Source organism: Aulonocara stuartgranti (genome assembly GCF_965226115.1).
Source record: "Aulonocara stuartgranti genome assembly, chromosome: 22".
Classification (NCBI taxonomy): domain Eukaryota; kingdom Metazoa; phylum Chordata; class Actinopteri; order Cichliformes; family Cichlidae; genus Aulonocara; species Aulonocara stuartgranti.
The window spans coordinates 30,220,554-30,243,947 of record NC_138957.1 but is presented as its reverse complement, the minus strand read 5'-3'; the positions used below and the strand labels follow the sequence as shown (position 1 = coordinate 30,243,947).

General features: G+C 42.0%; 1 protein-coding gene across 1 annotated transcript in view; it reads right to left on the bottom strand.

The window, feature by feature from the left end:
- Positions 1-23,394, bottom strand: part of rnf19b (ring finger protein 19B) — a 42,373-nt gene that overhangs the window by 3,939 nt on the left and 15,040 nt on the right. Inside the window, exons 2-8 of the mRNA XM_082521109.1 lie at positions 17,251-18,523; positions 6,790-6,989; positions 3,728-3,872; positions 3,467-3,629; positions 948-1,062; positions 327-467; positions 44-233 (exon numbers count right to left, since the gene is read on the bottom strand). Of these exons, the coding sequence (XP_082377235.1) occupies positions 44-233; positions 327-467; positions 948-1,062; positions 3,467-3,629; positions 3,728-3,872; positions 6,790-6,989; positions 17,251-17,915 (1,619 nt within the window). The 5' untranslated portion in view covers positions 17,916-18,523. The remainder of the gene's footprint in view (positions 1-43; positions 234-326; positions 468-947; positions 1,063-3,466; positions 3,630-3,727; positions 3,873-6,789; positions 6,990-17,250; positions 18,524-23,394) is intronic.

The following is a 23,394-nucleotide window of genomic DNA, read 5'->3' as shown; positions in this document are numbered from 1 at the left end:
TCTTGAACTCTTGAGCTTTAGTTACTTCATCCCTTATCCTCACCTGCTGTACTTGCTTGTGCGAGTCCCCAGAGCGCCACTGGCCAGGGTGTTAAAGTGTGGCGTGTCGCCCAGAGTCCCTGGGGCTACGGAGAGCCCCTCGCTGGGAGAGGTGGTGCTAAGACCACTGACCGCCCCTTCCAGACTGCTCTCACCGAGGCTCGGAGACTTGAGGGCTCGCCAGGCGTCCGCCACTGCGTGATTGTACAGGAAACATTAGCTTTAGTTTAAAGACGCCAGCAGCTACATCCACTTTGCTGAAAATGTTACCAGCTCAGCGTACCCACCTGTGATTGGCCCATCGTCCTCATCAAAGTCGATCCGCACACCACGCCCTTTTCCTCTGCTCACACCACAACCACCTCCTCTGCACAGAGAGATGGGCACGACTCCGTACACGTAGGCCAACATGATGGGCACACCGATGCCTGTGAGAGGGGCAAAGCCAAGCAAACACACGTCTAACACCCGTTTGTCTAATTTTAATATCACTCGACGTATAAAATTTCACAGAAATAAAAAACAAAAAAAATGTGATTTATTGTGTCTTTTTCTTGGCTGTTATTTTGCTTTCACATACGATGAGGCACAAAGAATCAACTGTATAAACTGCAGCAAGACACAGATTATGCTGGTTTCTTCAAAACAGCTCTTGCTTGTTGTGGTTTTGTTGCTTGAATTATGACTTATGCAAGAATAAAGAAAGAAAAAGAGAAGGTGAAATAACACCTTTCATTATCCAGAAACATGCAGTACTTTTCATTTCGCATCAAAGCTCTTTCCTTGTTTGAGGCTATCACCAGTGATGTGTCTAGACAAACTGTCCTCTTTCCTTTTTTTTTTTCCTTGGCCATCATCTTCAAACGATCGTGACACATAATATCTGACGGCCCCGTCGGGTTTCTTACCCACGCTGACGGCTGCGATGACAGGAGCGGTGATGATTGACAGGGCCACGCCCCCCGTGATGGCCAGATTCCTTCGGTGACGAGACGTCTTCTTCAGCTCGTAGTGGGCGTGGATCTGTGGGAGAGGAGAGGGACGCACGCTGTTTAACACAAACGCTTCATGACAAAGGAGGAGGTGGTGGTTAATGGATATCTGGCGTTTTGGTGAATCGAAATGACAAGAACGTAAACACAGAAATTATCGAATTCACTGTGATTATTTAATTAAATTTCAATTCAATTCAATTTTTTTCTTATATAGCACCAAATCACAACATAAGTCGCCTCAAGGCACTTCATATTTACAGGTTTTATGATCAACTATAATAACAGTGAATATGTTTTGGGATGTGTGCTGCTCATTTATCACTGTTTCTGTTGTTTCCTACTTATTTTCTTTATGTTTCAATAGATTTGTAATTGATTTTTAGCTCATAGAAGAGCTTTATTGTCTATGTTGCCATTGCTTGACTGGGATACAAAACAAGCAGCTCTTATTTCAAAATTATGTTGAAAAAAGCCGATCTTTGCCTTTCACTTGATATCTTTAGTTCCTCCTAACTCACACAGGAACTCGGCTACGAGTCAAATTTCCCGAGAATCCCCCAGATTTATGTTTCTACATCTACGTGCTTTTTCAGTGTCGGTGGTGTAACCGAGGACATGGCTCTTTTGTATTTTAGGCAAATTCAAAGTATATGAAATATCAGACGTGTAATTCTTGTGTTGCTGCCATGCTCTTCTTGTGGGACAAACACTTCAATCTGCAGCTGCTTGCTAACACAAACACAGAAAAACAACTATGAGCCCATTTCGCTAGGCCTCATTGAGTGACATTAAAGCAAGTTTTCCCTGCAGGGATTTGCCCCAAATTACCACAGAGGTAATATATTACTCTGAAACTTCAAAGTTTCCTTCTCAAGAACTGAATCTGTGTCGCGACTTGTCGTAGAGGAACAAAGACTTCCTGGAAGGTTATTAACTACCTGAGATGGCACGCCTGGAGAAATTTCAACACAAGGGAAAGAAACAGTGGGTGAGCCGCTGCGTAGCTCTCAAACAGGCTTTCATAAGTTTGCAGTTTCATTGTTATCCACAAGAGAGCGCTGTAGTATGTTAATGCACCACAAATCTCCTGACAAACGCCCACTGTCAGTTTACTTCACTCTAAATGAGGGGCTGTTGTCTCTTACTAAATACAATTTTTTCCTCTGACAATAGAAAAGTATAGCCATCTGTGAAAAAACATGACACAGCTGTGATTTACAGGAACAAAAGGAGACTTTAGAGGCTTTAAAAAAGCTGTTTTCTTTTTTTTTTATGTAGAATGAATGAGGTTTTTACTTAGAATAGAAAGAAAAAACAAAAGAAACAGAGTTTTTCTACATAAGAGGGAAAGCTTTGAACTAAATAGGAAGCAGAAGGAAATGAAATTCACAGTGTTTCTGTTTTACATCGTATGACGCTTTCACACAGCAGCCTAAGTTTAACTACATCTATCAAACGGGGGCAGGACCGAGGTCTGTGTGGAGGTCAGTGTGAATGGAAAGTATCTGGTGATTCTGATGGGATCTGAAAGTGCTTTTCGTCATTTCTAGAAAACTTCTGACGCCGTGCTGAAACTTAGAAAAGATTTTGGTTCTGCAACGCTGTACATTCCAGATCGTCACTGAAGCAGGATTGTGAAAGAGTGACTGCAGAAGTGCTGCTAACTGTTTAAGTGTGTCGCCACATCTGTGTGGTTTGTGCTTCTGGTTTCTTACAGATTAAAAAAAAAAAAAAAAGGTGCCGCTTGGCGTGAAAGACACTTAAAAATCCACTTTGTAGACAAAGTGCAGCTTTAGATTATAAACAGTTTCACAACATGTTGAAGTTTCCATTTAGAGAGCTTCTATTTCCTTTTATCGACTCGTCTATGAAATACTTCAAAACTGAGTGAGACATAAACAGGAAATTAATTTTATTTTGTAACTTTTAAAAAAGTATCTAAAATTAGAATACACGTTAAATACTCTGTAATTATTTTCTCAGATAACTAATTAACCATGTGTCTGAACAGTGAAAAATGCCAGCCACACGTGCCTGAACCCTCCTGGGCTGTGTAAGGTTAGCACTTAGTCCTGGCTGATCCTAGCCTCTCCCTGTCTGAGGAGTTCAAGTTGCGTCTGTCTGGCTGCCAACGTGCAAAACAAACAGACTTAGAAACTCATCTGTCCCAGCTGTCATCAGCCCTTGAAATGACTCACTATGTTCTTCATGTTGCCTTTTTATTCTGGATTCTGGGACATTTAATGTTTATTTAAAATCATTGATACTTGAAAATCAGGTTCTGTAAGACAGCCACTGCTGATATAAATATATATATTAATTCAGCTTAAATGCACTGTGTAAAAACCTTCTTCACAGTGAAGCTGAACGAGCACAAAAAAGTAAAAATCTAAAGAAAAGTGACCTCATTCATATTTCTGCAGGTTTCTCACCTTACGGCCGACGTAAACTGGGATGCCGATGACCATGGCGGGAACAGCGATGCCTGCGATGAGAGTGATGCCAACCGGAGCGCCGATCAGAGTTCCCAACTGCCACAAAATCTTCTTCTTCCTGCTCCACGGCTTCTTGCCCCAGAAGGTGCAGCCAGATGGACTGATGGAGGGAAAGAGGGAAGAGAATGCACAGAGTTAGGTATCTACATTTGAAGGATCAGACGCAGGTGTGTAAAGTCGAACAGGACGTGTGAGTACCTGAGGTAGTGCAGATCGGAGATCTCCTTCATGCAGAGCCAGCAGAACTCGCAGCCGCAGACGGCACAGGTCATGTGATTGCAGCTCCCGTCGTTCATCTTGATGATGTAGGCGCCACAGCGGGGGCATGGCTTGATGTCATCAGCTGGAGACAAAGAGATGAAATATGAGCTTAAGAGGTGCAGGGACGTTTTGTTTAGTGTGAGAATGTGTTTTTATTCAGTCTATTGCGAGAGGAAATTTTTTTTATTAGAAGATGAGCTTCTAAGCATTTCAGCCTTTTCTAACGCTTCAACCATCAGTTAACCTTTAAGGGAAGAAACTGTGGCACCACAGGTGTGGATGCAAGTGTTAGCAGTTCTCTGTCTCTTTGTGTAAGCCCCGTCCATATCCCACTAAACTGCTAAGAAATAAGTTGGATGGACACCCATCCTGCGTATCAAAGTGTCCTCCAGTCGCCAGTCTTTTGAAGCTATTACAGGCATAGAAGGATTAAAACAATAAAACACAATATATGTTTCGCCAATAATGATGTGAAACTCTTGATCTTTGTTTTTACTTATTATTGTCTCTGGAGGAAATGACACTACACCCACGGTGTGGGTAGTGTCTGTATTAAAACAAAAATTCCAGTAAATCGTTTTAACACAATGTCAGGTGCAGTTTTTAACAGGAAGTGGAGCTGGTGTGTTGTTGTGGAAAACACCCTGGGAGGAAAACAGCAAACGGGACAAACTGAACGTAACACGCAAATGTGAGGTGGAAAACACAGACCTGTTTCATCTCCAAGCAAATAAGTCTCACTGGGATTACTGACCATCATCAAAGAAAGCCAGAGCAGTAGGACAGAAGCACCCACACAATAGCAGGAAATCACAAACGGTACTCGAGCTTGGCTTTAATATTCTGGCTTCATTTCATCATAAGGCCAAACTAGGAAGCCTGTGTGGGTGTCTGCTTCATTTCTGCCTGTCCAAACTAATACATAACCCTGGAGTTTCCAAACCAGTCTAAACAAGTCTCACTTTTCCACATTAGTTTCTCACATCTTTCAACTTTCTTTTTCTTGATGAAAAAGAAAAATCGAATTAGAACTTAAATAACAGAAAAACTCCAAAAGTGCTCTCTTTGGGTCTTTTCCTGAGGGTAATAAGCTCAAACCTCATTAGAGTAATGGATCATTAGGCTCGCTGCAGCACTTTGTCCTCTAATGCATTTTGAGTCAATTCGCTGTGAGTTTGAATTCTGGTTGCAGGGAACGCTCTCTGCTCTTTAAAGGGCATTTTGGCATTTTAACTTGAAGTGACTCTGGCAGATGTGGTTGATGTGTGCGTGTAGGAGTAGTTGTTATTGCTGCGCTCTGTATTCTGCTGACATCACTCTGCTGCTCACTCCTTCTGGTATCTCGCTTTCGTCCTCTCTTTCTTCCCCTCCTCTCTCTTCATCTTATCTCTATATATTTCCCTCCTTATCATATCTTCTTTTTCTCCTCCTCTCTGTGTTTGTCTGAATCCCGTTGACTAAGCAGCAGGTATCAGCAGACAGACAGACAGGCTGACACAGAGGGAGAAGCCTGGAGTTTTTTTTTATGAGTCAGTTTCGGGTGCTTGGATTGTTGTCCGTCCTTCTGAAGCGTTGGCACAGAGAGGCGAAACTGGAAGTGGCGAATTAAAGAGAGAGAGATGAGGGCAGCTGGAGAGATTTCCCTAATAAATGTTTAATCAAAACAGGATTAAAGGCGCGCATGCAAGTAAGAATGTTTGCACACGAAGGCTGTTGTTTGTCTGTAGAGATTTTCATGATTGTATCTATTATCACTACAACAAGTATGTTAGGGGACAAAATATACAGTTTTCTTGCTAAGAGCTGGATGAGAGGAGGGAGAACCAGTTAAATATGAACCAGCAGCAGCAACGGGAGTTAGCTTAGCACCGAAACTTCAAATTGACCAATTAGCATGTTCGTTGGAATATTTCTTTATTCCATGTAAAACAGAACAGCAGAAGTGAGTCTAAAAATAGAAAACTGGGAAATGAGCTAGCATTCAGCATTTCTAGTTCCCTTTTAGGACCAAATACGCAAGTAACATCCATTCTTTCAATGCTTTAACAAGCTAAATGTGGCTGAAAAAGCTGCTCTGAACATTCGGTTCAGCAGAGGAGTTACGCTGCACCTCTGGCATAGGTACACATTTCAAACATACGGCCTGAGGGCTTCGAAAAGCTCGCCAAAGGCTACAGATCGTCCCACTGGACGGTTTTAGGAAATGTGACAACTGGAAAGGAAATGGAGAACACTATTGCTACAATATTTAGTTATTTAAATATAAAAAAGAGACATGTTCTGTTTTTATTCACAGTAATTATGAATTAAATGAACTGCCGGTATATTTTAACTTGGGATTTCTTTGCTACAGCTATTTTGTTTTATCATGTAGAAAAACTGAGACTTTTCCTTGAATTAATGAATAATTGCGTAGTTAAACCTCTAGGGAAACAGGTGTGTCTTTTTATATAATGTTAGTATTAGGCAACACTGTAGTTTCACTGGGCTACAATATAAAAAAACCTAAAGATAAAAAACTTACTTCAACTTACAGCTGAACCGTTTCTGAGTCTTAAAAGAGAAATTATTCCAAAACTTTGATCTAATAAAGTTTAGACTGAGAAATGTTTTGGTGTTGTTTCAAATGCAGGCTGACAGGATGCACAGCACCGCAGTCTTGAAACTATCAAGTGAAGAAACTGTGATATAAATAGTGCCTCATGCTTGATTGAACGCTGAAGACTTCCTCCAGCGGTGGGAACACTGAGAGCCTGGTACGACTGACGCGAGATGAGTTTGACTCAGCGCTTTGACAGACTGAGAAGAGATGTGACAGAGACAGACAGAGACAGAAAGTTCTCAGAGGTGTGAAAGTATTTTCAGGATGGAAACGCTGGTGAGAAGATTTTATCTGCCTGCACAAAGCGCGCAGACATCTGCACGGCGAGGGTTAGTCCCTCTTTGACTCTGTGTTGTGTCTGTGATTGACACTGGTTTGTGAGGCTTCAGGTACTCACCGGGTCCTTGCTCCTGCGTGTAGCTGGGCGAGTGGTTGCTGTGGGTGTGCAGAGATTGCGCCCTCTGCTGGCGGGCCGAGTCGCAGGTCTGGTTGGGGTGCCAGGCCTGTTTGCAGTGGTAGCAAAACTCCGCGCCGCAGCCTTCTCTGCGACAAACCAGCCGGGGACAGCTGGCACAGCCCGAGGCGATGACGGCGAACCTGAGAGGAACAGACGGAGGAGGGACGTTCAAACAAATGAGTCAAATGACAAAGTCAGAAAAGTTTTGAGGCCCTAATTGGAAAATAATAACGCTCAAGGCGGTGTTAAGAAGCTCAAACTGATTAAATGGGTTGCTGGTGCTGTTGATCCCACTGAGAATTAATGTCCCAAAATGCTGGGCCATATGTTTGAGTCTGAGCAATTCCCACACATACCATCCACACCTATAACTGAACAGCCATGCATAACCTGCAGAGCACAAAATCTGCAAAAACACAACATTAATACTGCAAGCCACACTTATCCCTTCGCACACCCATCCACACTTTAAGCTCTTTATCTGTCGCTCACAACAACACATTGAGGTTTATTTGGGGTACAGGATGTTACTCAATGACGCTTCAACTTTTGCAGACTGCTCACAACATCTCTTCGTGCTATCTGTGAACATAGAAAACTTGGTGCTAAACTTTGCTAAAAAAAGAATTACAGTGTGTTTTACAGTCAGCAGTAACAAGTGCTAAATGTGGCCATTGTAACACGTCACATGCGGTTTGTGCTCTTTCTGTCTCTTTCTGATGTGACAAACAAAAACGGGGACTCTGACTGAGAGACACTGCACACATAAGAGTCTGTTTGACACTAATTTAAACCATTAGGCTTTAATAAAGAATACTCCTGATTAGCAACTGAGGTCATAAACGGGTAGAAAGGGGATAAAAAAAACCTTAAAGAATCACACTTTTTGCAACACAAGTAGTCGCCCCCTGCTGGCCATTGAAAGCAGTGCAGATTTAACTGTCACAGAATCGCCATCAGGCTTTTCAATACAGTCCGAGGTCTTGATGCGCGAGCCATTGGTGCATTTTATTTTTGCAAAGATGATTTTATGTCTTATTGATCTAATTTAAATCTAATCTCTTAACAAAAAGAGCTTAACTTTTGCCTTTATTCTGAAATATTTAAATTGAAGTTGGCAGAAAAATCAAGCTGCAATTTCGCAGTGGCGACTAATGGACACATTACGTAGCCTAAAAGCCCTCTGTAGACTGAGAGGAGAGAGAAGATTTGATCAATAGAGCAATCACTTACTAACATCACTGAGAGAGAAGGGAAAAAAGATGGGATGAGGTCAATCGATACGGATTTCACAAAGTACGATAGTGAGAATAGAGACGGAGAGCAGCAGAGTGCTAACTGGGAATATACAGCTGTATTGGAGTAATGATACAAATGTGTTTCGCAGTAAGGCGGTCAGATTGGGAAACCAGCCGTTGCTTTGCGCTAATCAAGATCGGAACTTGAGGTAGAAATAAACCTCCTAACTTCTACAGCACAGTGCAGAAAACTTAAACCACTCTTCATTTCTTTATATCTTGCTAAGAAAAATGGGAAAGATGGTACAGAGATGAATCAAAATGTGAATACATGAATGGAAATACAGTATATGAGGCAAATTTTTCAGCCCAGCTCTTGTGCAGTTTGGCACACCTCAGCCTTTTCTCTCTGTTCCTTCCCTTTCCTTAAGAATGGCTTCCTAACAGCTAACCTCCCCGAACATCATATTAACTGAATAGTGAGATATATCACTCAGATGCTGTGTCGTTTTTTAGACCTGCTACTTCTTCTTTTTTACACCACTTGTCTAGTTTCCTCAAATTTCTTAAGGACACACTGCACACCCTGCTGAGATATGCCTACTTTTCAGCCAACAGCACCTCATTGGTCCAAAAATACTATTTTATGCCTGTCAGACTGTTTTTTTTGGCATTTTATATAGATTCAACTAAGAACATTAAGAAATTAGAACATATTTTTCTTTTTGTTGAGTTTTGGGCCTTTTTTGTGCTTGAATGATTCATAGATTCGTTTTAAGGAAGCTTAAGAATCATAAAACATTCCTCTAAAAACAGTCAAGTACAAGGATTGGACTGAAAATGAGTGAAAAAGTAGCCAATGTGCAAAGAAATACTTTGATAAACTTTCAGAAAATCTGGAGAATTGTTATTCAAGACCACTTCAACACTTTATTCTAACTTAACCTTTCCCTTTTTATGTAATGACGGTTAAGCAGCACATGTTTAAGGAAATAATGTTAAATATAGCCAAAGCACGGCACGTTGGAGATGATGAGGACGGAAATGAAAGAAGAGTGAGATACTGAGATAGGAGCGAGCGTCAGTCACAGGAGAAATCACAAAGGATGGCTGTCATAAAAGACTGTCAAACAGAGAAGAGAAACATGTTGGGGGAGTGCAAACAAAAGCAAGCAGGGATTTTAAAATAATTCCCTCCCTGAGAAAAACAAAGGTTCTGCCACTTTTCCGCATGGTAGCTGTGCTTTTACGTCCCTCTATCAAGAAGAGGAAGAACGTGGAAGAAGCGATAATGCGACAAACTTGTAATTGTTTTGGCATGCCTCCAACACGCCAACTTCAGCGTGTCCCTCGTTACCACCTCTGCAAGCGGTGTGACAGGCCTGCTCTCAGGACTGAATAAATTAGCAGATATCTGAGCCGACAACAGCTCGCTTCCCCGGACAAGATCAGACAAGAAGTGGCATTTCTGCAGAACCACAGAGACACTTCAGCCTGCATCTGTTGAGACGTCGGCAACGCTTCCATCTCCAAAACATTTATCCACAAAGATTATTCAGAGTTCATCTATAACAATAGTGCAATATCTTAAAAACTACCCACATTGATTTCATGCTGGTCCCTTAACTGGCTTAATGTTTAAACAAGTGCATAAACTTTGGATCTAAATGATGCAAATAAAAACACAGACATGCTGATTTTGTATTTCTTTCAGTAGCATCAGGACTCTGGTTCGAGGTCTCCTAAACAGCAGCAGAACAGCAGAGAATCACATGAGTAATAAACAAGCTCGATTTGTTTACATTTTTTATAACTCAGTCTAGTTGCTGCATGAAAAACACCCATTTGTCCTCCACTGGGAACCTTCCTACCACTTCTATAATTTTCCTGTGTATTTTCAGTGGTTATACACAGAGACGTGTTTCCAGGAAGACAAACAGTCCAGAAACAAAGACCTGCTTTCACCTAAGTGCTACTGCTAGCAAGTATTTACAAGGACAAAATATTCCAGTTTGGAAATTTTTTTTTTTTCAGGCAACGTGATGAAACTGGGAAACGATTCCTGTAGAACCAACAGGTGGATGGTGGGGCGGTGGTGGAGTTTAAACAGCAGGCAGCAATGCAGGCAGGGGGAAGGATCGCCAAATTGGAGGGGTGTGATGTAATGTTATGTACTTGAATTGCATTGCAGCGATTTTCTAGTCTCATTCAAAAGGCTTTAACCGTACACTCGCACAGCTCTTGAAATACGTCATCTAGCTCACACCCACAGACTGTTTGAAATCAACATGCAAGTGTTCGGACTGTGGGAGGAAGTACCAGGAGGAAACCCACGTAGGCTCAGCAAGAATGTGCAAACTCCACAAGGAAAGGCCTGGAGGTTTGAGCTAGGAATTGTCTTCCTGTAATGCAACAGTGCTAACCGCTGTGCCGGCCCAGAGGTGTGTTTTGATATTTGATGTGAGGAGAGTGAGTGTGTTCAAAGCTATGCCGCTTGAGTTGACTGCTTGAACTAGCTTTAGACTTGCTCACATTAGTGAAGGAAGTAAGGTTGCTCGCTTATTTGCAGGGGTCACCACAGCAGATGGACGCATGTTTACATTTGGCACTTCCAGACAGCACGCTCCTATTTATCCAGGCTTGCATCCGGCACCAGGAGTATACTCTCCTCCCAGGGAACTTTCACGTGTAAGGGAAGTGTATTAACCTGCACACCACAGACCCATTGCAACAGGCTAAAATTGCAGTGGCAAGTTACTTTGTTGCCTATCAGTACATGAAAGGCACATGTACAGAGGTTACATGAACTCTGGATGATAAACTACATTTTGGCACTAGATTACAAAAGAAAGGCGTTGTGCGGATTTTTTTAGTAGCTTGAGGCTTGTATTTTTCCTAAAATGAGAAATATTAACCTTATGATGGCGCTACAGTAGAAGGCAGAGCATCACCAAAGCTTTTGAACACAGCGAGCGTGTGTGCACGGCCTATAAAGCGTTTCTTTTTACAAGTAATTTGTCTTCGGGTAAACATCTGGTGCTTTAACTGCTAAATACAGCACAAGTCTGAACCTGTCCTTGACTCAAACAAGCCTGCAAAACTGCTCTTTTTCTGGCTAACTCTGGACAGGCTGTGGCACAAAGTGCAATTTCATTTATGGGACAGATGCCACGCCAGCTTTTTATTGGTGTATTCTGATGCAGCGCAGTCAGCGAATCAGGACTCATGTTTCCAGGGTGGAAAATGGTTGGGTGGGGTTGGGGGGAAACCACAGACAGAATGGGACAAAAATAAGTAAAACAAAAAGGAGACGTGAGATAGGTTAAAGGGGGCATGTAAGATCACGAGCTGAGATGTAAATCTGTAATAACACATGACGGAAACAGAGGAAGAGAGGGAGGAGAAGCGGGGGAGTCATAGGAGTGCTAACATGCTGAAAGGAAACGTGCTCAGACACTCCTGTCAGTGTTCGGCTTCAATGGGAACCACCTGGGAGTGAAACCCTTAACCACACACGCAGACACATGCACAGCAGGAACCGGGATAAACCGACACCAGCATGAAGTCATGGCTCATCAGTCTGACTCACACAGATACACGAAAAACACGAGTGTTCGTTACATCTCAGTCCGAGACGAAGGCACAGAAATTCAGTCCGGCGACTATGTATTGATCGGTTTAATTAAGTCCCAACTCCTGTTACCCTTGGCAACGCTCCTTTTATGCTGCATCGATAGTCACCATGGCAACTGACAGCCAGGGACAGTCTTTGTTCTCACTGGATGCTGAGGTCTGACAATCAGACGGGTCGGGACCTCATTGGCCAGATAAGAAGAGCGGGTCAGAGGTATCCCACTGTGATATGACGGTTATTTAAAAATAAAAAAGATTCACTCAAAACCACAGACTGTGTGTAACAGACGGGTGTAGCCACCATGACATCACCCACTGATTTTAAAGCTTCAACATCAGCATTATAGTCACCCCCATCTTGGAGTTTATTAACCGGACCTGACACTGGAGGATGGATCCGCCTAAGAAAGGAAAGCGTACCCGGCTTTGTAAATGGGACCATCATTTTTTAAATTAACATCGCACCATGCTTATAAGGGCTTCAGACCATAAACCTATCAGGAAAGTGTTTACACAGGTCACAGATCGAGTGAGAAGTAGGGTTATTTTTCAAGAGACTTCAGCACAGCATGCTTTCTTGTTCTTATTGTGCAGGTTTAAGTCACTTCCTCGTTGCAACCACTTTTCACACGGTCTGTGGATGGCACCCACACAAAACTCCTACATTTCCCAAATAAGCCTTTAAGTCACTAATGATGACTAAAAGCATACCTAGAATTCAAGCTAAAATGTTAAAACTGTGACAAAACAATTTCCCTGTGAGGATTATTAAAGTTCCCCTGATACCTGATGCTTATCTGTGTTATGATATTTTGAGGTTTTTAGCTTTTCCATCACCTCAGGACAACAGCGTCTTTCAAGATTGTGCGATAGGCTTAAAAACACAGTAATCATCTGGTGTTTTTCTCTGTAACTCCCGGCTTCATCGCGAAGCTCATCACACAAACAGACTGAAAGCAGTAAAGACTGGTCTGCCCACATTAGGGCAGCAGAGCAAGCTGCACACGCGACACTCGCACATCTTATAAACAGTCATCTATTTATATGCCATTCCTCCTGAGGTAAACATCTGGCTCCTTCGCTGCTAAATATACCACTGTTTCCCCGCGCTAACGAGAAAAGTTTGTCTCAAACATCTGCCTCCCGCAGCCAAAAGCGTCACTGATGAGAGCTGCGAGACAGAAGATATTAAAAGATGTTAAATCAGTGCTCCATTAAAGCTGCCGAAACACTTCAGAGGAGAGGAGAAATTCAGGGTAGGCTTATAATTTCTCTACTGATACTCCTTCCTGTTACACGCTGTCATCTGATGCACTTTCATTTGCAAGTATTGATCAGTGCAGTTAGTTTTACTACCTTAATAGTTCAGAAAGACAAAACGGAAAAATCCCCTCTAGCCCAAGAGAAGAGCGAAAGTGAAAGCTCTTTTTTTTTTTCCTTTGTTGGTCTTCTAACCACAATGGTGACATTTACCAGCATTTTACTCACCTGCAGGGGGGTGAGGGAGGTTGTGAAAGTGTTAGCTGCAAACAACTGTCCCTTTTGACGAGGGTAACGGTGCATAATTTACACAATCCACACTGATTATTTGTTCACTTGTCACTTAGACCGTTAACTCCGATCAAATGTCCAATAGAGAAAAAGATAAGATAGAAAAACCAGGTCACATTTACATAACTTTCCCTGAAGACGTAAACTCTCTCTCACACACACGGTGCCCATTCTCAGTTATAAACACTCGATTAACAGCTACGTTCAAGAACTTCACACTTTTTTTTTTGACCGTTTTCGGTTGACGCCTCGTCTCCAGTGAGCAACAGTCTGAAACTGCCTTTATCTCTCAGGTGTGTGTTTGCATGTGTGTGTGTGTGGGTGTGCGCTGCTTTCTCCCCTCTCTCCAGCCCTGCTTGTTTGTGGTGAATAACAATTTGATCTCGTCTGATGTAAAGAAGAGGCTGAGTCACTGCTGCCGTCAGACAGCGGACTGTCCCTGTAAATATGTAGGTCAGCAGCAGTCGACCTCTCCTTTAGTGATACTGGTAATACACACACACACACACTTTGGTTTTGGTTTATTTTTACCAGCAAACTGGACTAAATTACGTCTGTCCCAACCTCCGTTAGCTCCTGCTGTTCTTTTTTCCACCAGGGCAGGCCAAAGTGTTCTGTCACAGCTGTCTGCATCCAGAGATACTAACAGGTCTATGCAGGTCTTCTACAGGAGACATCAGCCTCTCCTTTACTTTCAGAGACACAGTTTGAACAGGTTAAGCTAACAGGAGAGGCATGTTTCAAACAGACCCAGAGGGAGCCAGGAGACTCATTAAAGAGCTCTGCTTAAAAAGACATTTGCAATATCGATCAAAAAATGCCCGTTGAGGTTCATTTACATCCCCATAGAGAGTAAAACCATCCCACTCATGGATTCAGGCTCAGAGTTGAGCAAACAAGGTGCTTTGAAAACCTGAAGTGGTGAAGATGTGACAGCAGAGCTGTGACACGATATAATTATAAAGCAATTAATTCCCCACAAAGCAGCGGTGTTTCATTTGGCTGATAAAACTTTCCTTGAATATTTATTATAACCAGAGAGTGATTCATACACGTTTTCTGCTTTCTTAGCTTTTATAAAGTTCCCCAAGTTTGAGTTAAAATGTGTTATTCTGCATTTATGGTCCTCACAGGTTTTTATCTCATATTCTAATAACTTCCTGTCTGGGCAAAAGTAAAATCATGCTGAGCTGAAAGGCACAATGTGTGGCTGCCAGCAATCATGGATCTGCTTCCTGCACCAGCACAGATGAGCTATAGATTTACTAAAGTAAATAACATCAGTGTGTAATGGTCATGAGGTCATTCCTGACTGTAAAAGTAAAGCAAACAGAGCGTAATGAGAAGAGAAAGGGTGAAAATGAGTCCATTATCCTTTTAAACGCCACAAAGATTGATTTTAAAGATAAATGTTATCCCAGCTTTGTAATACATACAATTACATTACATATAAATGTAAGAAACAGCCAGTGAACTGACTGATTTCATGATGAACGCACAATATATATATATTTATAATAGTCTACAAGTGCTTGATAATATAATCCACCACATACTGCTCTAAAAGCTGCAAAGTCTGGATGAAAGTGCATGCAACTGCTTAAAATCTACTTTTAAAAAATTGGAAAAAGAAGTTTACATATGCCATTAATCCTTGATTATTTTACCTCTTTGAAACAATGCTATACTTGAACTTTATGCACGTAAACACACAGATTATGTGCATTTGCAAACTAAAAAAGGACATTAAAAAAGTATTAATCGTAGCACGAGATGCCTCATCGTTACAAATGTAATATTTCTGCCTTCAAAAGAATAAACTCGTTTTATATAAATGACTCATGACTCCCATGCACGGCTGTACTTTCACAGCCCACAGACTTTCTAAAGCTACTGAAATGAATACAAGAGTGAAAATACTGCACTTTGTTTTTAGATTGTGCCAAATCTTCATTTATTGGGACAAAAATCAGTAACTAATAAACAAAAACCAAAGAGAAACAAATGCACATAAAGGCCCATATAATCAGAGATTTATATAGCTTTGGCTTCCCTCTGTAACAATACCTGTGTTACTATACAAAACCAAAGCAGAAGAATATCACTGAAAATCTGCGTTCTGTCTTCCCACATACACAGACACGCACTCACGCACACAAACACAAACACAATGAATCACTCCTGCTTTCTATGATGAAACAAACGCCTCTCATTTGTTCCAGAAACCTAACCAGAGCAACGACGCTACCTCTAAACCCATCTGACGCTCCCCTCCTCTGACCACAGGGCCACCTCTCAGGCCTCTGACCCACTTACAGCTTCTCCTCTACTTTGAAATTTGAGCCCTCGCTCTGCGTCTTTCCTTCTCCCTCAAACTGGTCGGCTCAAAGCAGTTCCTGTTTAGTTTAACCCAGACAGAAAACTGACGTGAAATCTGAAGTAACACCCTTTATCTGAAATTGCAGAAGAAAGAGTGAGCAAATAACGTTTAACAGTAACCGACTGGGCAATCTCGCACGTCAGCTGTTGGCCGGTAATTATAGCGGAAATCCTTTCGTTGGAGATGCTAACGTACTAATATTTATGTATGCTTATCTGATGACTTCTTCATTCAAAACCAGACGTTAACTTGAAACTCCCTAAGTTTCGTTATGCTTCCAGCTTTGGAGAAACTGATCTTCAATTTATTCTCTTTCAGATATAAAATGACTTCTGGCATTACTCAAGCACCTTCACCAGTAAACTGAAGTGCCTCTGGCTTCACTACATTTTCACTTTGAGTCTCACTCACAGCCTCGTAGTCTAGTTTCTCTTTCTCACTCTGACTTTGTTTGTTTTTTATAAATTACGCAATGTGAATTCCCCCAAAGGCCGCACAGACTTTACCACAAACGGACCAGGGCTCTAAAGTTTGATTTGTATAATCGCCTTAATCCCCCAATCAGATAACTTGATAATATTACATAAACAGGAAGACGGAAACAAAGCTGAAACTGAAGCCGGAATTTCACCTTACTGTAACTGCTCAGTCTAACCATTAGAAGAGTCATTCATTCATTCAGTGCTATAAATGTTGGTTTTCCAACCCATTTTTCTTTCCACTGGTATCAGAGATATACGCATGGTATCCTTTGCCATCTGTGCTGCCACACTCCGGGTTATCACAGTAGTGCTTTACATCTCATACTCCCATTTCCTAACATTAAAAACACTATTATGTCATTAAGAAATCCATTTGAACGCAAAACTCAGCTTCTTCTCATCCTAACCAAGTAGATTTTAGTGCCTAAACATAACAGTACAGCGAGTACAAACGATACTTGTGTGCAAAGTGGAAAAAAGTCCCAAACTAGATGCAAATTGTGGTCTCCGGGTTGACAAAGTTGGGTGTTATGTTATTGCCACTCCTCCGGTTTTACAATGTGGACTTTATTCTGTCAAAAGGGACCGTTATATGTGGGCTGCAGACAGTGACAGCAAAAAACAAGTCATGCATATCTGTAGGACAGTAGTATTTGACTGCCTGGCAGGAGAACGTGGTGCATTTTACTATAAAGGATGGCACAGTGACCCACAATGACATATAGCTGAAAAAATACCATGACTGAGCGATTAGTTGAGGGACAGAGCATTAATGGTAACCACTTACTAATAAGTGAAAACTGTGGTTGTTAATTTGTTGGTTTTTGATTCCCAGTTTAAAGATCCCTGCTTCTTTATGACTGTACAAATATTTTGGGTTTTTGCTTATTCAAGAGAGAAAATAGGCCACTTAACTATGTCACCAATTTTCTGATATTTTTTCCGTCTACGACAAGAACATAGAGCTCATGAAGTGAAAGAGGCAGGAAACTGGTGATAATATCACATGAACAGTCAAACAAAAGCACCCAGAAGTGGAACCAAGCAGCAGCATCAGAGCAAAAATGCAGATTTTATCAGTGAGACGGGGCTGAAAACACAATTTGCAGGCTCTTACCCGCAGTCGGGCGCCGGGCACCATCGGCAATCCGGATCAGAAGCGAGGCACCTCCTCAGTAGGAATTCCTCATACTTCTCCATCAGGGCCGCATCATCCAAGATGTCAGCCACCTGCCGCGGGGCCAGCCTCTCGGCACACTCGGGGCAGCTGAGCTGGACTCGGCTCTCTGTGATTTCAATGCGGAGGTACTGGCGCAGGCAGCAGAGGCAGGATCGGTGGCTGCAGCCCAGCAGCTCGGGGAGCTGGTCAGCAGGCTGACGCACCAGGCACAGGGGACACTCCAGGAGATTGGTCTCCCCGGAGGAAGCGCCTCCACCCAGAGACGGCTGGCTGGAGGAGAGTGGCTTTGAGGGGGTGCCGGAGGCTGCATCCTGGGGGGTCGTGGCGGTTGTGGCCGTGGTGGTTGTGGTGGGGTTAGCAGCAGCTGCAGCAGCTGCAGAACTCAAGGCGGAAGGATGCAGCTGTTGTTGCGTGTGGTGATGATGAGATAAAGGGGTGGCCGCTCCTCCTTTGGGGGCCCTGGTTCCCCGAGAGCTCCGTTTACCGTGGAAGAGGCTGTGGAAGGAGATGCGGCCCGGGCGCTTGCCTGGCGCACGGCACTTAGGGTTGGGAACGCCACTAACTGAGGAGTGAGGTGACTCTGAGTCCTTTTCTGATCCCATTTTTCCTCGAAGAGACAGACAGGGTCGGTTATTGTCCCCTTGTACCGAGGGACTCTGAACTACTCAAACACACACTCTATCAGACACACAAGGGTGGATTTGTCCACTTGTGAAGCCAAACTGGAATGCAAATGCTACTCCGGTTTGAGGCTGAGAAACTTGAGAAACAGTCTCCCTCCTCTTTTTTGTTTGATTGGAAACAAAACCTTATCAGCAAAACAGAGACTGAGATAACAGATAACCACAACAGAATATGAAAAGTGAAAAAAAAAATCCACTTAGATTCCCACAGTACTTTTCAAACTTGGCAGTCAAAGCACTCGCGAAGAGAAAAAAGCCTCCAGCCTTTCATCTTTTAGGCAGATGTTAAGGTCCGACTTTAGTGTGACTCTCAAAAGATTAATGTCAGTTTCAATCAATTGCTCTCCAACAAAAACAGACAGGGCAAAAAAAAAGATAAGAGAAGAATCCAGGGAGCCTGACTCAGTCCAAATGTTGAAATAATTCCTCCGTTTTCATCCGATTCTCTTGAGCTGTATTCAGAGCGTCTCCTCCGTTCACCCTCCTCTGCTTCTTGTTGAGCACCGGCTTCTCTGAACGCTCTTTTTCTGTCAGGAAGAAGAGAGCAGGAAGTTAGTACAAAGAGCATGCTCAGTATGACACACACCTCTCTTCCCCCCCCCCCCCCCCCGTCTCTGTGACTCTGCTTTGCTCTTCCTGGGTTTCGATCTGATCATTAACTCCTTAGATAATCTGAACCGAGTATCTATCTGTGCTAATTACATTTAAACCCACAAACACACACACGCACATTAATGAAATCAAATGTTTTTCTGTATGTGTTAAGTAACCATAATTGAGAGGTTAAACAGGACACATCTGGATGAGTTAAGCCACCAATTAAATCCATGACATCATCATCCAGCCCGGCCAATGGTGTGTCCTTGTGAAACCAGTCTCTCTATCGCTCTCCATCACGCTGAGCATCGCAAGCTCTTCCTCCACTTCACACTGCGCTGCTAGTGCCGTTGCCATGGCAATGCTCACTATGAGCGAGGCAAACAGCGACCCACTCTGTGGCTCTGGCACTTATGTACGCACACACAGAAACACACACGCAGCTGAGCATGAACTGCTAAATGGATTCACATCGAGACACATGTGATTGCGCGCGGGCACACACACTCAAAAGATGTTTTTTAGCTGTAATGCAGGTACAAATACACGTTGAAACACGTATGCATTCAGACTACACACAGGCACACATAAACAAGTAAATTTTTCCTATTGTCTAAAGACATATACAAACACACACACACTCATACTTAAACATCAGATATGAAAAAGCATGGACTCACATGTTCAGTCTTGTAAAACAACAACACACACACACACACTATAAATGAAAAATGATAATAACGCATGCACACAAACACGCAAAGTAGTAATGTAACTGCAGTATATACCAACACACAGGTAAACAGTTTTACACCCAATAAAATCCAACACAAAGATTGGCAAACTGGAGGGTTGAGAAATGAAAGCAGAATGGAAGTGATTACACGTGAAGTTCCTCTAGTGGCCACTTGAGGCATCTAAAAACGAATTAATTCCCCGTGACTCCCGTGATCGATGCGGAAACAAACATGTTTATGGTCTTTTTGGGCTCTAAGACTAGATTCTTCCTTCATAATAACGGTGAATTTTTTTTAAACACAGCCAATTAAAATGTGTTCAGGCTTAAAATTAGTGGCACGGCTGCCTTGACCGACAGACAGAGAATCCCCCCTCTTCTGGATTGATTCAGGTCGCAGGAGTTTGTAATGGTAGCTATACCTCTCGTTTACACTGAGCTTGGAGAAATTGGATTTAAATACTTTTCTGTCTATAAACAGAACGAGTGACAAAAACTCTCTGATTTCTCTGGAACTTTTTTAAAATAGATCTTTTTATTAGCATTTTGTTCATGTAGAAAAAAGAAAACATATTGCAAGTAACAGGTCTAGTGTCCTTGGATCAACAGACAATACGTTTTTTTGCAATACTAAAGTCCGTTGACATCGATAACAATCTAGTAACTAGCAAAACAGCTTCTGACGATGTCTGCTGAGCCTGAATTATGCTATAGCCCCTCCCCCTCCATTCCCAACAGGAAAAAGAAAACCGGTACATTTTAAAGGGCTGTATTTATCTATCTGCAACGACCATCGCATTTCTCATCATGTATGATGTGCTGTTTTGTTATGTAGTTCTCTGACTTAGATTTTTTATTTCTTTTTTTGCACATAGGTGAAAAAAACCCCTCTGATTTGCACTCATATAGTTTATAAAATCAGCTTGCTAAACAACCTCGCTAGCATTAGGTGGTAACTTAGCACTTCACTGTCTTAAATATTATCACTTCCAGCTCTTCTGGCACTGAGCAAAATGTTAATACTGAGGTTTCCAAAAAAAACGTGAGCTGTCATGATGGGTATTTCCATCTTTTGCGTACAGTCTATGGAAAACACAGATATGCAAACTCATAAAACTCCCCACAAGCCTATTAAAGAAACACAACATGTATACAATGTCACACTCAAACCCGTAAATGAACATACACTAGCTCACAATCTAATCACCTATATGTCTGAATAACTGCCGCAACCTTAAACGTGATAATTATGTTCAAGGCGCACACACACACAAGTGAGCATACACCACCATCTGAATACACCCATTGTAATTATGTTCTCACTACAATTGCAGGCTGTGTGAGCTTGGATGTGTTATCACGTTGCAGATTTATTTGTGTGTTTCTACGCGTTTCTCTGTAACTACTAAAAGCTCCTGGAAGCTCTCCATGAGCTCCATGGAGCTGGGCATGGTTGGAAATGTCATGTGGCATTAGAGATAATGGAACAGACAATAAAGTGAATTAAAAAGACTCAGGAAGCACGGTCACACTTCCTCCTCAGCAGTGCAGACATTTATTGGTTTTCTCTCTGTTATCAGCAAATGGCTGACCGGCATCTCTGATTGCCTTAGCGTTAACAAATGTGATTATGAACACCAGTTTATAAGCTTTTAACACACACATAGACCCATGCACACACGCTTACATGCACTATATGTTGACCCAGTAAACATCACACCGTTCAGGATATTGAAACCTGTGGTTCTCTGTGGGAAGAGTGTGACGCAGGAGTCACGTGAGCAGCAGATAAGCTGATCAATCACAGCTCAGCAGACTGGCTGAGGGACGTGTCTGTGGAGCTGCTCCTCCGGGCTAAGCTGAAAGGTCTGATCCCAGAGTTTCCAGGTCATAAGCAAAACACAACTGATTATACGGGCCTGTATTGTATCTGCATTTTAAATGCAAAAAGCTTTTTAAAAAAAACCCAAAATCATTTAAATATGTTTTGTTAAAGATATAAACAATTCTAAAGTTTAGTGGTTACATTTTATAGTCAAAACAGATCAAATGTTAATGATTATTATTAGACGTGGCGTGGACTTTCTGATACTGGCACGCATGACCGACACAGACTGAAGGTGAACCTCAGCAGTTTTGCAAACCTCTTACATATTTTTTCTTGTAAAGAAACTTATATAGTCAAACAGTCTGACCAACAGCTCGGAGCATCAACCAATCAGCTTCCTAGCTCTCTTATTCTGGCTCAGGACACTTTAGGAAAAGAGATCCTGAATCTCTGTTTCCAAGTTAAGTAAAGGTAAAAAAATCTGACTCCAAGAGTAAACTGTTAACGGAGAGTTGGAGGTCACATGTATGCCAGGCTTTTACAAAAATGTCCACATACATGTAATGAAAGTGATGAAATAACTGATAATTATGGTGTAAATGCTTAAGTGTTACAAGAGTTGAAAACCTTTTAAATATTCAATGTTTCTACAAATTTGCAGTGCACATTCATTCAGTCACAGAGTGGATACAGTGGTGCTAAAACACTGTTTTATTTATTTAGATGACTTCCTCATAATCTGTTACTGCAGCTGTTATACTGGTTTTATATTTAGGGAAATAAAACGGTACTATAAGATAGGTTAAGGTCAATGAGTGTCCTTGTTCAAATCCAGTACTAAAATATGTAAAAAATACAGGTGTGCATTAACCAGAGGACTGTGGAGGCTTTAACGGTAAATAACTGAGAAAGTCAAATGTAAACTGTCATGGTGGGAGTTTTTTGAATAACAAACAAGGAATAAAACAATAAAATGAGAAACTAGCTATGAAGTTATCAAACCGGTAAATGTCTGCAGAGCTTTATAGTTCAAAGCATGAACTATAAAGAAAAAAAAACTTACATGGTAATGGAAAAGGAAAGAAAAGGTCGGTTTCAAAGTGCATATGAGGGATTCATTTGATTTCCTTCAGTATGTTTGGACATTGGAGCTATTTTAAGCCTTCTCTGCAGCAAGTGCATTCATTATCAACGAAACCATAACCTTCACAGTAACTTTCAGTTCCACAGCCAATCTGATGATTCACTGTGATTCTCTCAAACACTGAAGAAAAACACTCCTCAGACATTTTTCCAAGAAATGAAAAATAAAGTCTGGCCAGCTTTATTGTAGACAAAGTAAACCTCCATGTCCAGATGACGAAACAGGTGCGGAAACCAATTTTTGGTTTAATCTGATATGATCTGAACTGGCCTCGCCTGTCAGCACCAATCACTCTGAGAGCAGTCACTATAAAAGCCTAAATGTCACGCACTGTTGTTTTATCAAAGGAAGAAACAATGCAACAAGAAGCACACACGTTCGGCCAGAAGAATTACCTCAAAAACCAAATTCTAACAAACTGCAAGCTGCAGGAAGAGGAGGAAAATACTTCTGAGCTGTAGTCAGAAACCAAAACCAAAGGAGGATATATACTATCAAAGTACATCATTAAACTTTTATGTGCATTTTTAACACATACCTACACGCAGTGTGCTAACAAAAATAAATATCTGCTGAAAGCGAGCATGGCGGTTCATCACTCGCCATCTTCTCTGGGTCAAACTGGGTCTTTGTGGAGATGTGTATAAAAAGCCAGCAGTTTCTAAATATACACCCCCAGCAGCTCTGCGTGTAAGAGCCCTCTCCTCTGCGGCAGCCTGAGCTTCACACGCTGTTTTTTTTCCTCTAAATGTGTGTTTTCATCCTCCAATGCAGGGTTCCCATTTGGCCCAGTGATCAGGGCTGCTGGAACTGGAATCAAACTGGTTAAAGTTTTACATTCAAACAGCGAGAAAACGAAAACGATTCTGTTGAGAGGTACGAAGAAAGAACAATGTGTCACAAACTTGTTTGTTTGTAAAGTAACGCCTAGATTATCCTCTAATGCAGACGTGGACACGGATGGCTGGAGACACCGCAACGCAGCGCTCGTTCCTGTTATACTCTTAAAGATTGCTGCCTGGGGTGCGTGTGCACTTGTTGCATTTTTTATGCAAAGTCTCTGCTTACGAGCCTGCATGGTTTTCGTGCCCTC